Below are 13,781 nucleotides of genomic sequence, written 5' to 3' on the forward strand. Positions count from 1 at the left end.
CCCACCCTGCTCCTGGTCAGCCAGAGTCCCCTCAGCTCAGCTCCGGGATTAAAGCTTCCTGGAAAGGAGGATGAGGGGCTTGGCCACCCATTCTTTTCCTGATGTGTCCATTCTGCATACTGTGCTGGGGCTGCTCTCTGGGGCCCACATTGCATTCAGAGAGGTTGATTAGAATGGGGGTTAAACTGCCCCCTGGTGTCCTTTACCAGCCTCCTGCTTCTCTTCCTCATCTTGAGTGGCCATGCCACTTCCCCTCCAGTGCTCATCCCCATCGCATTCCCTCAGCCCCCTTCTTCTGACTCTGGGTCTTCCAGCCCCAATACATCCCTGCTTAATCATTGGTGCTTTTTAACCTTTTCCAGCTGCAATGCTAATCTTTGTGTACAGGTAAGTGCTGTAAATGTTAAATAAATAGAATGAAGCAGCACTTCTAATCTTTATGCTTAACATTTATCTAGCGTGAGCACTGTTTTGTAATCTTGTGTACACTGAAGTTTATTTTCATGAAGTAAGCTTTACAATATTGTTTTTAATGCCAGTAAAATATTATTCTTTGTTGAAGATGATCTCAAAGTAGAGCAGGCTGTTGGAATAGGAAAGAAGATTCTCCTCACCTGGCATCATGACCCCAATATGACTTGTGACTATGTTATTAAATGGTGTAACTCATCTCGGTCAGATCCCTGCCTTATGGACTGGAAAAAGATTCCTTCAAATAGCACTGAGACCATAATAGAATCTGGTAAGATGAATTAGTATCTCTCAAAGTTCTTAAAAATATTTTTTCAGAAGCAATACAGGAGACCAGGGCCAGTGCGGCCAGCATTTTCCTTTTACCAGTGGGAAGATGGGAACTGGTTTAGCTCTTCTGGAATGTGGTTTGTAGCAATATGGATGGATGTGAAAGGATTCTAACTCTGTGATCTAGTAATTACTTGTCTTGGAATTTATTCTAAGAAATAATTAGAGAACAACTCATTTGTATCTAACAATGTTCTCTACAACAGTATTTGTAATTATGAAAAATTGAAAACAACCCAAATAGCAGACTGTCTTTGGAGGTTGGTCCCCCTGCCCAGCCTCCGTAGGACATCAGGGGGACAGTTTAACCCCCCACTCAGTAAATATTGGTGACCACAGGCTTAACCTGCCTTGTCCTTTGGAACTGGAGTCCCTTCCTCATGTTCACGACTGCGTGGCTGGTGAGCAGTGTAGTACTTTCCCCTGGGGATATGGAGCAGGTAGCTTGTCACCAGTGATGCTCCCTGGCCATCCCCCCCCCTGGCTCTCCCTCGAATGTTGGCAGTGCACATGAGAGCAAGTGGTGTGCAGGTCACTTTTCTCCTGGGAGTGCATTCTGTGGCTTCAGTGTTCTCCCTGTCAGGCTGTATGATTTTAGAGGTTGATCATCTCACTTTTGAGTCTATAGACCACTGGTGTTCTGTGAGCACATAGTTAAAGAATTAATTTATTAAGTATGTTAGAATAATTGTGTCCCAAACATTGAATGCAATTCTTACTCTACCATTTCTCCCCAAGCATTATCTTCCCTAATGAGCCCTAATTGCTCCTCAAGGCTCCGTTCAAACATCACTTCAGAGGCTTTTTCTGATCCTAGACTCATTTGGTCCCTCACTTAAGGTCACACAGCATAGTATCTACAGTACAGAGCAACACACTTTATTATGGTTACCCTGTTCTGTGTCTTCCCACCACTGCCACCTTCTCCCACCAGGGACCTTGTTTTGTGCATTTTCATGCTGCTCACATTATGCACATTGCATTGGGATCCAGGCAGCATTTTAAATGTGATTTTAGGGTTGAAATTAAGATACCTCCCTTGTATGTGTGTGGAGTTAACTCACTTGGGGACACTTAACTACAGTGTTGCAAAGAGGAACAGGCCTGGTTCCATTTAACACCAAAGCTTCAAGGTAGAATGGAGCTCATAGATTCTGCTTCTTGGAGCACTGGTCTTCTTCAACCTAGAAATAACATCATGTAGGGAAAGGAGGGATTTATGGAAGGATGTGCACCTGGAGTGGGTTACTGAGATGATCCTGGAATGAGTTTTAGGTTCTATGTTCTATATCTAAAATAGATATTCCTGGTAATTGTATGTGTGTATTTATGACACTTCACTAATCTGTTCACCCTATAGATCAGTTTCGACCTGGTATAAGATACAATTTTTTCCTGTATGGGTGCAGAAATCAAGGATATCAATTATTACGTTCTATAACTGGATACATAGAAGAATTGGGTAAGTTAAGTGGGTAAGGATTTTTTTAGAGTTCAGGTAACATGAAAAATTACAATTCAGATGAGATTGAGTTCCAAAAACAGATTGAATTAAGGTATTCAAGAAAGGAAAAATAATTCTTATGGTAAATTCAAAATTATTTATTTGGTTACTTGTTTTTTAATGTTTATATTTCACAATTTTATTATTGTCATTGAGAAAATTAAATGTTAGCTTGGATGTCAAAAATATTTTATTTCCATTTATATAAGTTTAAAAACTGTTAGCTTATTCCAGGACTATCAATGAAGAAGGAAAATAAAATTTAATTATATTTGAGTATTCACTTAAAGATTTTGTACAAATTGTTTCCCTAGGTATGTGTTTTGTGCAGAAGTTGCATTGTAAGTTCTACCTTAGTTCCTATAAACCTAGTAGATAAATTTTGTGTTACTGTCACTGGAGGTTTATGGTTAAATAGAAAACACAAGTTTAGCTGGTTTTGAGGCCAGAAATCTCATGAACTATTACAGTCTTACTCCATATTGGCAAACTTTCCTTCAGCAATTGACTTCGTTTTTGTTTTTGCAGCTCCAATTGTTGCACCAAATTTTACTGTTGAAGATACATCTGCAGATTCCATATTAGTAAAATGGGAAGATATTCCTGTGGAAGAGCTTAGAGGCTTTTTAAGAGGGTATTTATTTTACTTTGAAAAAGGAGAAAGAGACACGTCTAAGAGGGGCAGTGTGGAATCAGGTAAGTAAATCCCTAGTGTGACTGTAGTGTTTATCAAAAGTTGCCATTACCCATGAAGGAAAGAAAAGAAATGGGAAGAGAGAGCTACTTTGGTTTATCAAAACTGTCTGAAAAAATAGGGAAATGAAAATGAAGTCATTTTATGGCTATGAGAGTGTCAAGACTTTAATATGCAAAAATGACATGTGTGGTCTTTTAGAAATCATTTAGGTCATTTACTCTGATGTCTGTTAAAAGTCCCATAAGGACAGAGAGTTTATTAGCCTTGCATGATCCATAACATAGCATCTTATGAAACTTACTTAAGAGAAAAACCCAGGAATCCAGAGGCTTCAGAGCCCCACTGTAATCTGACAGGGAGCCATCAGCATGGTCAGCCTCATCCTTAGCCCAGCCATAATGTGCTAAGAAACTTAAAATTGGTTTGAGTGGAATTGTGAGTAGCCTTCCATTTTTAAAAAGTACCATCAGTCCTGGTCAGTTGGCAAGTGTCCAGCAAGAGTTCTCAAATTTATAAGTACTGAAATGTTTGTACAGATTGCTGGCTTTTTCCTGAGCCATATTTCTGTCGGGAGGCAGCCGTTTCTTATCTACCGATGCACAGTACAAGAGGATCATCTTCTCAGTCTGAGAGCTTTTACTTCCATTAGGACCTCTCCTCAGAAGGAAACCCTTTTAATTATTTAAAGCCTGTCTGACAAGTAGAGAACAGCAGTGCTGCCCCAGGATGCTGACTGGCCGTTGTCGGAGTCATTTCCGAGAGCTGCTTCGGTAATGTGCGCCCTCCCAGGTTGCTGACTTCTGCGATTCCTGACCCTTCAGGGTGGCCCATGGACAAGGAAACCCTAAATAGGAGATTCTACAAATATCCAGAGATGAATATAATTTTCCTCAAATGCTTAGAAATTTTATACTTGAACAAGTTGAAACTCTAGCATCTGGATTTCCAGGTAGACCTGGTGGGTTGTCACTTGAGTTAGAGTATAAAAGAACAGAAGTCACAAAGCCAGAAGGAAAAAGAGAACGCAGATGGTGAGACAACAGCCAAAAGGAGGATTCAGAAATGTTGGGGTGGGCACAGGCAGATGACTTAGATGAGCAGAGGATGCTAAATCTAAATTTAAATTAGTGGGCCACTATCATGGAGAAGCAATGCACTTGACCCTGCAGGACCAGGTGTTGGAAGCAAATAGGACAAATCTGAGATGAATGGAAAGTTGATTGAAGGAAGTGTCCCATAACTGCGGGACTGTGCTTATACAAAAGTAAAAGGGTATAACAAGTACACAGGAAAATAGCTAGGAATAGATGTATGCCAAGGTATATTGTAGTGAACCTCAGGTGCCTAATGCAGTCCTAGAAACAATCAGAGAAAATTGGGTTCCTTATAAGGGACCCAGGGCTAAGGCTCCAGAGTTCCCACATACAGATACTATGAGATTCCACAGTGGTGTCCTCAAAATATTGAGTGAAAATCATTTGCAATCATAGTTCTCTACTCTGCCAGTCTTCCCACCAATATGGCAGTAGATGGGGGACATTTCTAGACGTGAAATGCTGTAAGTATGTACTTCCCCCATGCTACCTCACTCAGAAAACTGCTAAAAGAGTGTATTGCATTGGGAAGAGTGGGGAGTCCCAGGAAGCTGCAGAGGAGAGAAAGACAGGGAAGCCCAGAAGTCTTCCAGTCTAGAGCAGGAGGCAGGGAGGTGGCAGAGGAGATGTGAAACTGGAATTTTGTTAGACCACGTAGAAAATTGTATTGAGTATTCATTGGCATACGTGGGAAGAATTAGGAATTGGTACATAGAAAATCAAACAAATTGAGGGGAGAAAGGCAGTAAGAAAGTAAGAAAACAGAAATGGAACTCTGTACCAAACACTTTTTTATTTTTAGCAGTAACACATATTCATGAGATCATAATAATATCAACATTGAATTCACCAAATGTTGCAAAGTTTCTTTATGAATGATATGGTTGGGGAGATAGCACTAGTTGAAAAGAGCTAAATCTTCATCTGTCTTTTTGGATATGATATTATCTAAAATTTTAAAGCTAGCAATCTAAGGTTATTTTAAAATATGAAGGTAAAAGAAACCCAAACATTTTGAAATGGTTATAGGTGGTGAGGGAAGGGGTCAGTAGGGAACTGCCACATTTTGTTGTTAGCCATTTACTATTTAATTTTTTAAACTATCATCTTGCATTATTTTGGATGCTATTTTTAAAAATAGAGTAAGTTTAAACAGTTATTCACACTTCTTTTGAAATAATACAAAGACTTCCTCCTAGTCTCTTATTTTAAAATTCCCATAACACGGATCTTTTTTCAAAGTGGTTTGAAGTCGTGTCTATTGATTTGCACTCCTGCCCTGTCCAGCCTCTGCCTCTGACTCACAGGCAGCATCAGCCCCGGTGGGTTTGGGTTGTGTGATTTTCGTAGTCTTAGTAATGGACAGGAAGTGACTTGTATTGATTGCCAGACTTACACCAGCCATTGTTCTAAAGGGTGTGTGTGAAACTTTACTCAGTCCTGTGAGCAAGTCGTGATGTTCTGTTTTCAGAGTCAAAGACCCTCAAATTCAGAGTAGTTTGAACACAGTCCTGACTGGCAGAGGTGGAATTCGAATGTGGCTCGAGTGGGGATAGCCAGCAGACAGATTCACTTAAAGAGTGACTGGTGTGACTGGCATGTATAATCATGGATTAAAGATTGTGTAGAGATGAGTTAGAATGTTCTTCATTTTAAAAACAGGTCGTTCCGACATAAAGGTTAAGAATATTACTGACATATCCCAGAAGACACTGAGAATTGCTGATCTTCAGGGTAAAACAAGTTATCATCTGGTGTTGCGAGCCTATACAGATGGTGGCATGGGCCCAGAGAAGAGCATGTTTGTGGTGACAAAGGAAAATTGTAAGTCAAATACTGACCTTGAAATGTCTTCCATCCTTCAGCTCATAGTGTTCCTAGCAATTTTTAGTCTGAAAAAAATCCCTTTCTCTCCTTTTTAAAAAATAATTTTACATTTTATTGAATTTTTATACTAGGATAAAAGGTTATGGGATGACCTCTCATTTATTCCTGTCAGTTATTTGAAGCTATTTCCAAATGGGTACCTAAGAAATTAATGAATTAGGGATACATCCAAAGTCTAAAAGTGCGAGTTCATATTGAATTTGTATAATTGTCAACCTGTTTAAATTTAACTGTCTGTAATTTTTAATATATCTAAGTGAAATAATATGCTTTAAAAATGCTTGTACATCATATACCATAGGCTTAGGCTCTACCTCTGAGAAGAGGATTAGAGTTCATGTTCAGCCCTTAAGTGAAGAGCTGTGAGGAGGTTGTGATTCACCAAAGCAGTGCTTCTCAGCAGGGGGAGACTTTGCCCTGGAGGAGGCACTTAGTAGTGTCTGCGAGGTTTCTGATTGGAGACTTATGGTGGGAGGGGTGTGATAAAATTTCCTGCAGTACACAGGACAGTTCTCAGCACATCCCCCTCCAACCACAGAAATACCTGGCCCCCATCTTAGTAGTGTCAAGATTGAGAAGGTCTGTTCCAAAGAATTAAAAATTATAATAATACTTGGAAGATTTAAAGGTCATATTTTTAATAGTTTTTCAGTGTCCCTGGAGCCATTAAGTTTTTTTTTTCTTTTCAAATAATTCTAACATAAGTATCTTCTAATCAAGTTTATTGTACACTTGATACTAAAATGGTGATTTTCATTGTTTGCAACATTCTCTTTCAGCTGTGGGGTTGATCATTGCCATTCTCATCCCCGTGGCAGTGGCTGTCCTTGTTGGTGTAGTAACAAGCATCCTTTGCTATCGGAAACGAGAATGGTAATGGCACCTGCTTTTACTCTGTTTTGTTTTTAGGGGCTTGATTATTTAGTTTTGTATTACAAAATAAGTACATCTTTATAGTTTTATGAGTTAGTAGTAGTATATATTTTGTTTAGTCAGATTTAATGTGGACTTTAATTAATAGACAAGAACATGACATTCTATTTAAAAGTTTTAAAGTTAATAGAGTAAAAGTATAAATTTTCCCCTATTCTTACTTATAATTTAAGGTACTGGCAATTGTGATAAAATAAATAAAAATATATATGTACATATGTATGTACACACAAATATATACATATATGTACACAAATATATATCAGACATAAGTATTACAACAGGCATCTTCAGGATAAAATGTGATTTAATGATTAAGGTCTCACTTGTCCTGGTAACCCATTTAGAAAATCTAGTCATCGTGGTACCTCACTCCTTTATGCACCAGGCATGGCTCCCCTTCCATGTGAAGGGGGAGATAGTGATGAGCAAAACAGACCTGGTCCTTACAGAGCTCTCCCGTAATGAGGAAAAGGGACAGTGAGCCACCATGTCCAGTGACCATGTGCTTGCAAAGTGTGGGTGGGTACTAAGAAGGAGGGGAACAGGGAGCCACAGGGAGACTGCTCCCGGGAAGGTCTGGGAGGTTAAAAGAACATTCCAGACAAAGAGAATGGCATCTACGAATCCTGAAATTGTGAGTGAACTGACAGAGACAAGGGCTGAGATGAGGTGGGGTGAGGTGGGCAGAGGCTCAGAGGAGATAGTGGCACATACTTGGTTAACTGGCAGGAGCTGTCCTGGGTGTGGGGCAGATGGCTGTAAGCTGCATTCGTGCAGAGAAAAGTCCTCACTTTCTAAAACAATTATCAGTTCTGACGAAGAAGAGAATGTATTCTAGCAATTCTGGCTTCTAAATCAAAATAATTATAGTTATAGAACTGTAGCCCAATTTTGATAGCCATATTCTTGTTACCAAAAATCACATTTTAAAATAGTTATTGTAATACTAAAAAATAAAAAAGAGACAAAGTAAGAAGGATGATTAGAAGTTAGAACATTTCAGACTCACATTAACAGTTCTTTTTCTTGCAGGAATTTCAATAAAGTTCTTGTTAATTGCTTTAACTCTAAAAATCTAATATGACACTGAGCAAATCTCTCTCTTTTTTCTTTTTTTGCATTCAGTTTTTACCCACAACTATTAGGCTTTCTCTTTCTTGGCATGACAGTTGACGTACTTGGGACACATGGTTTTACCTGCCTGCTCCTGTTGTTAAGCACCATGGTAAAGCAGTAATGCAGCACCATAGTTGTGCCTGCATAGTCCTGTGGTGAGCAGGAGAGACCTGCCTGTGCAGACCTGTTCCCCAAGTGATCGATCCTGCTTAAGCCAGTTTGCAGTCTGAAAATAATGGTTGTACGGACAATGTCTGTATTTTACTTTGGATATAATGGCACAGTCACCATTTTAATAATTTGCTTTCCGTTTTCATGATAAGATACTATAGTTCTAGGAATAAAATTATTATTTATACTTTTCAATTTGGAACCTGGTATAGAAAACTGTAGTGAATGATCACATGTTTTTATCTCAGGTTTTCATTAAAATATTGATATGAAATGTCAAAATAAGCCAAGCCAGGTGTGGCAGCACATGCTTGTAATCCCAGCTACTTGGAGGACTAATGCAAGAGGATCACAAGTGTGAGGCTGGCCTCAGCGACTTAGTGTGACCCTGTATCAAAAATAAAATACAGAGCTGGAGATGAAGCTCAGTAGTAGAGCTCTTGCCTAGTGTATACAAAGCCCTGGGTTCATTTTCCAGCATCACAAAAAATAAATAAGCCTTATGACTTATTTGTTATATGATTCATACTTTTTAGTTATTAAATATATTTAATTATTCTTTATTTAAAGGATTAAAGAAACCTTCTACCCTGATATCCCAAACCCGGAAAATTGTAAAGCATTGCAATTTCAAAAGAGTGTCTGTGAGGTAATCTTTTATTTTCTTAAAATTGTCTTTGAAATATTTGCTTTCTGTCATCTTTTGTGAAAAGTTTGTAACCTGCAGATGTAAAAAGTATGGAGAAAATAGCATTTTTTAACGTGTGTTTCTAAAATTATTAGTCTTGGACTGTTTATACTGTGCCCTTTTTTTTCCACTACTATTAATAGCAATGGGAAATACTAATGTGGACAAAACAGTGGCTTTGCTCTGTTTGTGCACTACAGAGTATCAGAGGCAATGTTTATAAGCAGATGTGAAAAAATAAATATGCCCTTTTTGTAGGAGAAGCATTGCAGTAGCATTTAGAGCTGTTCTTTTTTTTTTTAAAGAGAGAGAGAGAGAGAGAATTTTTTTAATATTTATTTTAGAGCTGTTCTTAATCACTGTTTGAAAATTTATTTCTAGGGAAGCAGTGCTCTTAAAACATTGGAAATGAATCCTTGTACTCCAAATAATGTTGAGGTTCTGGAGACTCGATCAACAGTTCCTAAAATAGAAGATACAGAAATCATTTCTCCAGTAGCCGAGCGTCCTGATGATAGCTCTGACGTGGAACCTGAAAACCATGTGGTCGTGTCCTACTGTCCTCCCATCATCGAGGAGGAGCTGCCAAACCCGGCAGTGGACGAAGCTGGAGGGACCGCACAAGTCGTTTACATTGACGTTCAGTCCATGTACCAGCCTCAGGCCAAACCAGAGGAGGAACAAGACACTGACCCTGTGGTGGGCGCAGGCTATAAGCCCCAAATGCGCCTCCCCATTAACTCTGCTGCAGAGGCCACAGCTGCAGGAGATGGGGTGGATAAGACTGCAGGCTATCGGCCTCAGGCAAATGTAAACACGTGGAACTTAGTCTCCCCAGACTCCCCTCGATCCACAGACAGTAACAGTGAAATCGTCTCTTTTGGAAGTCCATGCTCCATCAACTCCCGACAATTTTTGATTCCCCCTAAAGATGAAGACTCTCCTAAATCTAATGGAGGGGGGTGGTCCTTTACAAACTTTTTTCAGAACAAACCAAATGATTAACAGTGTCACCCTGTCACTTCAGTCTGCCATCTCAATAAGCTCTTACTGCCTGCGTTGCCTCAGCAGCGCTGGGCATTCTTGGAGGGACCTGTGAAGCATTGGAGCCAAGTGAACTTCACCACGTGCAGGTTGTACTAGGAGTGTGCATGAGCTTTTGATGCCGTCCAAAAGCCAAAGTACGTGACTCGGAATCCTCAACCCACAACACTCAAGATTCAGAGCTATTGGTGTTTGAGCTAAAGAATTTCCCCTTCAAGAGGCAAATGCTATCTGCAGAACAAATCCCACAGCACCTGTTTTCTGTTGTTAATGGTTTTCTTGTATGTATGCTTGTGGAATTACAAGGGGGATTTGCAGGCATGGGAGAAAAATGTCATAGTCACATAATGTTTATTTGCCTGACATTTACTCCATTTTAGAGGACAACCAAGCACAGAATTTTAAACTTTTAAGATGATTCTCCTCTATCCACAGCATTTACAAAAGTTAATATAATTTTTAATGTAGCAACAGCTATTTAGTGTTCTGTTTGATAAAGAGTGCTGATTTCTGTGCCTACTGTATAATGGTTATCAAACAGTTGTCTCAGGGGTACAAACTTGGAAAACAAGTGTGACACACTGACCAGCCTGAATCAGAATCATGTTTTCTTGCTTTGGTAGGTTTTTCAAACCTTTCCATTGTTTTTTTAGCTTTTATGCTAGCTTCCGTTACTGCAGTTGGTTACCCTAATATTTGAAACTTAAATTTCTAGGCCTATAGATCCAAGTGGGTTTTTTTAAATCCATTTTATTTTGTGATACAGTGTCAGCTTTATATGAGTAAACTAAATATTATTCATAAGCATATAATTCCAATGATTTCCTATGTGAGATGACTACTAAGCAATATCTAGCGGTACTACTGGCCATGTAGCTCTGATTGGCTTTGGTTCCCCCTGAAAAGACCATGCCCTTGAGCCCAGTCATCAGGCAGTGGTGTTCTTTGGCGCTTCCCAGCAGGTTTCCTCCCCCTCATCTGTCAGATCCCCCCTCCCCGCTCATAAGCAGTTATCAGTCCAGACTATCAGATCTAGTCCTGAAGTGGTTAAGTTTAAAACTAAAATGAGAATGCTTCTTTCAGGAACAGTTAAGGGCTACGTCATGTGGAAGTCATAAAGTCCATTTGAATCAGTGCATGTACCTACAGCACAGGTGCAGCGGTTGCTTGGAGAACCTTGCAGAGGCACATCTTGAGCTCAGGTGTGCTCTGCCCATCCTGGTTCCTCATCAGGGATGTTCTGGAGTGAGTGTGTTCCTAGCAAAGCAGAGTGCAAAACGAAAAAGCCCGTTGTGTGTTTTCCCTGCCCTTGGGTTGTCTTATGTATTTTGTCATTTGATAGTTAATGCGGAAGTACTTGAAGATTTGAAACATCGGATTTAGTTAAGATAGGCTTATTTTGTATCATCTGAAGTTCTGCAATGTATACCCAAATAATGGAGCAATTATTATTAGTTTTAGCTCTTACTGTATCTTTTTTAAAACCATGTTGTAGAGAAAGAACACAGGGTGACAAGGGACAAAATCTATTTAGGTACTCAGTTTATGAATCCTTCTTTTAACTGCTAGATTTGAACTAAATTCTGAGCTTCTTGATATGTGGAATGAAATATAATTATGCACATGCCTAGTGTATTAAAACTATATAATAGCTTATATAAATTTTTAATAATGAAAAATATACCAAACCAGAGCCATCCCTAAAGAGTTTCCTCGTCTTCCTTTGTATCCTCTTTAGCTCCTTCCTGTAACTCCTGCCTCTTCCAAGCCCCTTCAGAGCTTGTCATCACCCTGCTCAACTCGTGCTGTGTCCCTATTGAAACTTGCCAAGTCCTGTGTTCCATCTCATAGGACAAGACAAGGATTGGCTAAGGTGAAGGCTTGTCGGTCTCAACCACACTAACCTGAGAACACAGAAAGGTCAGGGGAGTTGGGATCTGTCCTGAAGAGGTGTGCCTTTCATCTGCACCCTTTCTGACCTGTCTTGCCTCACTTGTGTGGCAGATGGCAGATATCATTAAGGCTCTTGAGTCCAGAACTTCACTGTATGAAGAAGGTTCAGAGTGCTGTTCGCCTCTCCCCGCCTCTGGAGTTCCATACCCTGGGATCCACGGGTAAAGAGAAGCAGAGGAACGTGCTCACAGCCTGGGCAGGCTGCCTGTTGCTTGCTCTGAGCTTGGCAGTTTGTTACTGCCCATTCTTGCCACAACTCTGGTGTGGGAGGAGCCTCAGCACTGGGGCTTGGGTTGGGAAGAAGACACCTACTGTCACCTATCCTGTGTTAGAGACACTGGTAAATCTGCACACACATATGTATTGAAACTATACAGTCAGTTCTGGGACCATGCGTGTGTGTGCAATTTGCTCTAATAGTGGTCATGCTCTGTCCAGTCAGATTAGTTACTTCTCCCTTGGGGGGCAGATTAAGACCTAGTTAGGGGAAGGCTACATGTGGTTCTTCCAGCTCTTCCTAACTGGGGAAAAAGGTAGCAGGAAGGCACTCTGTCCTAGCAAAAGCCCCATCATCTGTTAGAAAATTCTAAATATCTAAACTAAAATCATGTTCCATTACATCTGTGGACTAGAACTGCATAGAGGACACATTGTCAGCTGTTTTATAAGCCAACTTCAAGCATCTCTTGTGAGAGGTGGAGATTCTAGGGGTCATTATAACTCTTGTTTCTTTCATGAATGGCCATTTGAAATAATATTTAATGTAAAAATATTCTTGGATACTAAACTAGGCCTTTGACATGGATAGACTATTTGAGTGATATATTGCATGGAGTAGTTCACGTGTGCTGTCTAAGTCATCAGCTTGCTGCACCTGTACAGCCCTGGACCTGGGATCGGGGCCCCTGAATGTCTACATAGTTGAGTTGTGTGTTTCTGGGCTGTGTGATAGAGATGCTTTGTTCCTGCAGCTGGAAACAGAAGCAGCCATTCATTGAAAAGTTTAAGGGAGGAAGTCTCAGCCTCATTTTCCACACCAGCATTACTTTCACGGCTCATGGATCTGAAGGATTGCATTTAGAACGTGTAGTACTGTTGCCCTCGGAAACTGTGGCAAAAAGTCACATTCTCAAAACTTCATGCAAGTTGTATTCTTATCGGAAATCAGTTCTGCAATTTCTTAATCGCCTTCACACTGTCTGTATTTAAAGCTACAGTTCTTTCTGTAAGTGAATAATTAAGTGGAATTTAGCGAAGGAAACTAGAGACTTGTTTTCTTCCAAAGAGAATTGGAAATCAGTTTTATGGGTATTTTGAAATTAAAGTACCCTTTAACTTGTCATTATTCAAAAAGTGTTATCTCAAAAGTTTTCTACTGCTCAGGCACATATTCTGATAAAACCTTTTTGTTTGTTTACACTAAGATAATTTTTGCTGTTTTCCTGTTTTGGACTCTGCTAAAATTTGTATGCTTTTTATAACATACCTTTTTAATTTCAGTTTTTAAAATTGGGCCTCTCAGGTGTAAAACATGGGAAGAATCATTAGCCACCAAGAATAGGCACTCAGCAAAAATTCAGTGACTCACTTTTTGTTGACTGAGCCCCATCCCTGAGTGTTGCAAATTCAACAGAGTTCTGCTGTAGTGGTATATATCAGAATCTAGCTGTGTGAATCTAAAACTGTTGGCTCAAAGATTTAATCTACTGTAAAAGCATGAGCATACTTTGAAAACTTTAAAAGACTCATGCATACATGTCACTAGATAGCTTATTCATAATTTTAGCTCTTCAAGGTTTGTTTTTATTTAAAGGGTACAGAGTTTGGGACATGTTTGTACTAACTCAGCACGTGTCCTGGCCAGACAACACTGTACATGAGAGCTTAGAT

The 13,781-nt window shown here is 39.7% G+C and overlaps 1 protein-coding gene across 5 annotated transcripts in view; it reads left to right on the plus strand.

Moving 5' to 3' along the window:
- The window catches only part of Lifr (LIF receptor subunit alpha), a 68,604-nt gene extending 56,163 nt beyond the window's left edge, over nucleotides 1–12,441 (plus strand). For 4 of the 5 annotated variants that reach the window (XM_026401777.2, XM_026401778.2, XM_026401779.2 and 1 more), the window contains 7 exons: nucleotides 563–742; nucleotides 2,162–2,263; nucleotides 2,834–3,001; nucleotides 5,759–5,920; nucleotides 6,763–6,856; nucleotides 8,777–8,855; nucleotides 9,276–12,441. In XM_026401777.2, coding sequence (XP_026257562.2) covers nucleotides 563–742; nucleotides 2,162–2,263; nucleotides 2,834–3,001; nucleotides 5,759–5,920; nucleotides 6,763–6,856; nucleotides 8,777–8,855; nucleotides 9,276–9,899 — 1,409 coding nt within the window. In that variant the 3' untranslated portion in view covers nucleotides 9,900–12,441. The remainder of the gene's footprint in view (nucleotides 1–562; nucleotides 743–2,161; nucleotides 2,264–2,833; nucleotides 3,002–5,758; nucleotides 5,921–6,762; nucleotides 6,857–8,776; nucleotides 8,856–9,275) is intronic. The other variant, XR_003301948.2, reaches the window with a different exon arrangement.
- Nucleotides 12,442–13,781: the final 1,340 nt, after the last annotated feature.

The sequence above is a fragment of the Urocitellus parryii genome, chromosome 1 (assembly GCF_045843805.1).
Source record: "Urocitellus parryii isolate mUroPar1 chromosome 1, mUroPar1.hap1, whole genome shotgun sequence".
Lineage (NCBI taxonomy): Eukaryota > Metazoa > Chordata > Mammalia > Rodentia > Sciuridae > Urocitellus > Urocitellus parryii.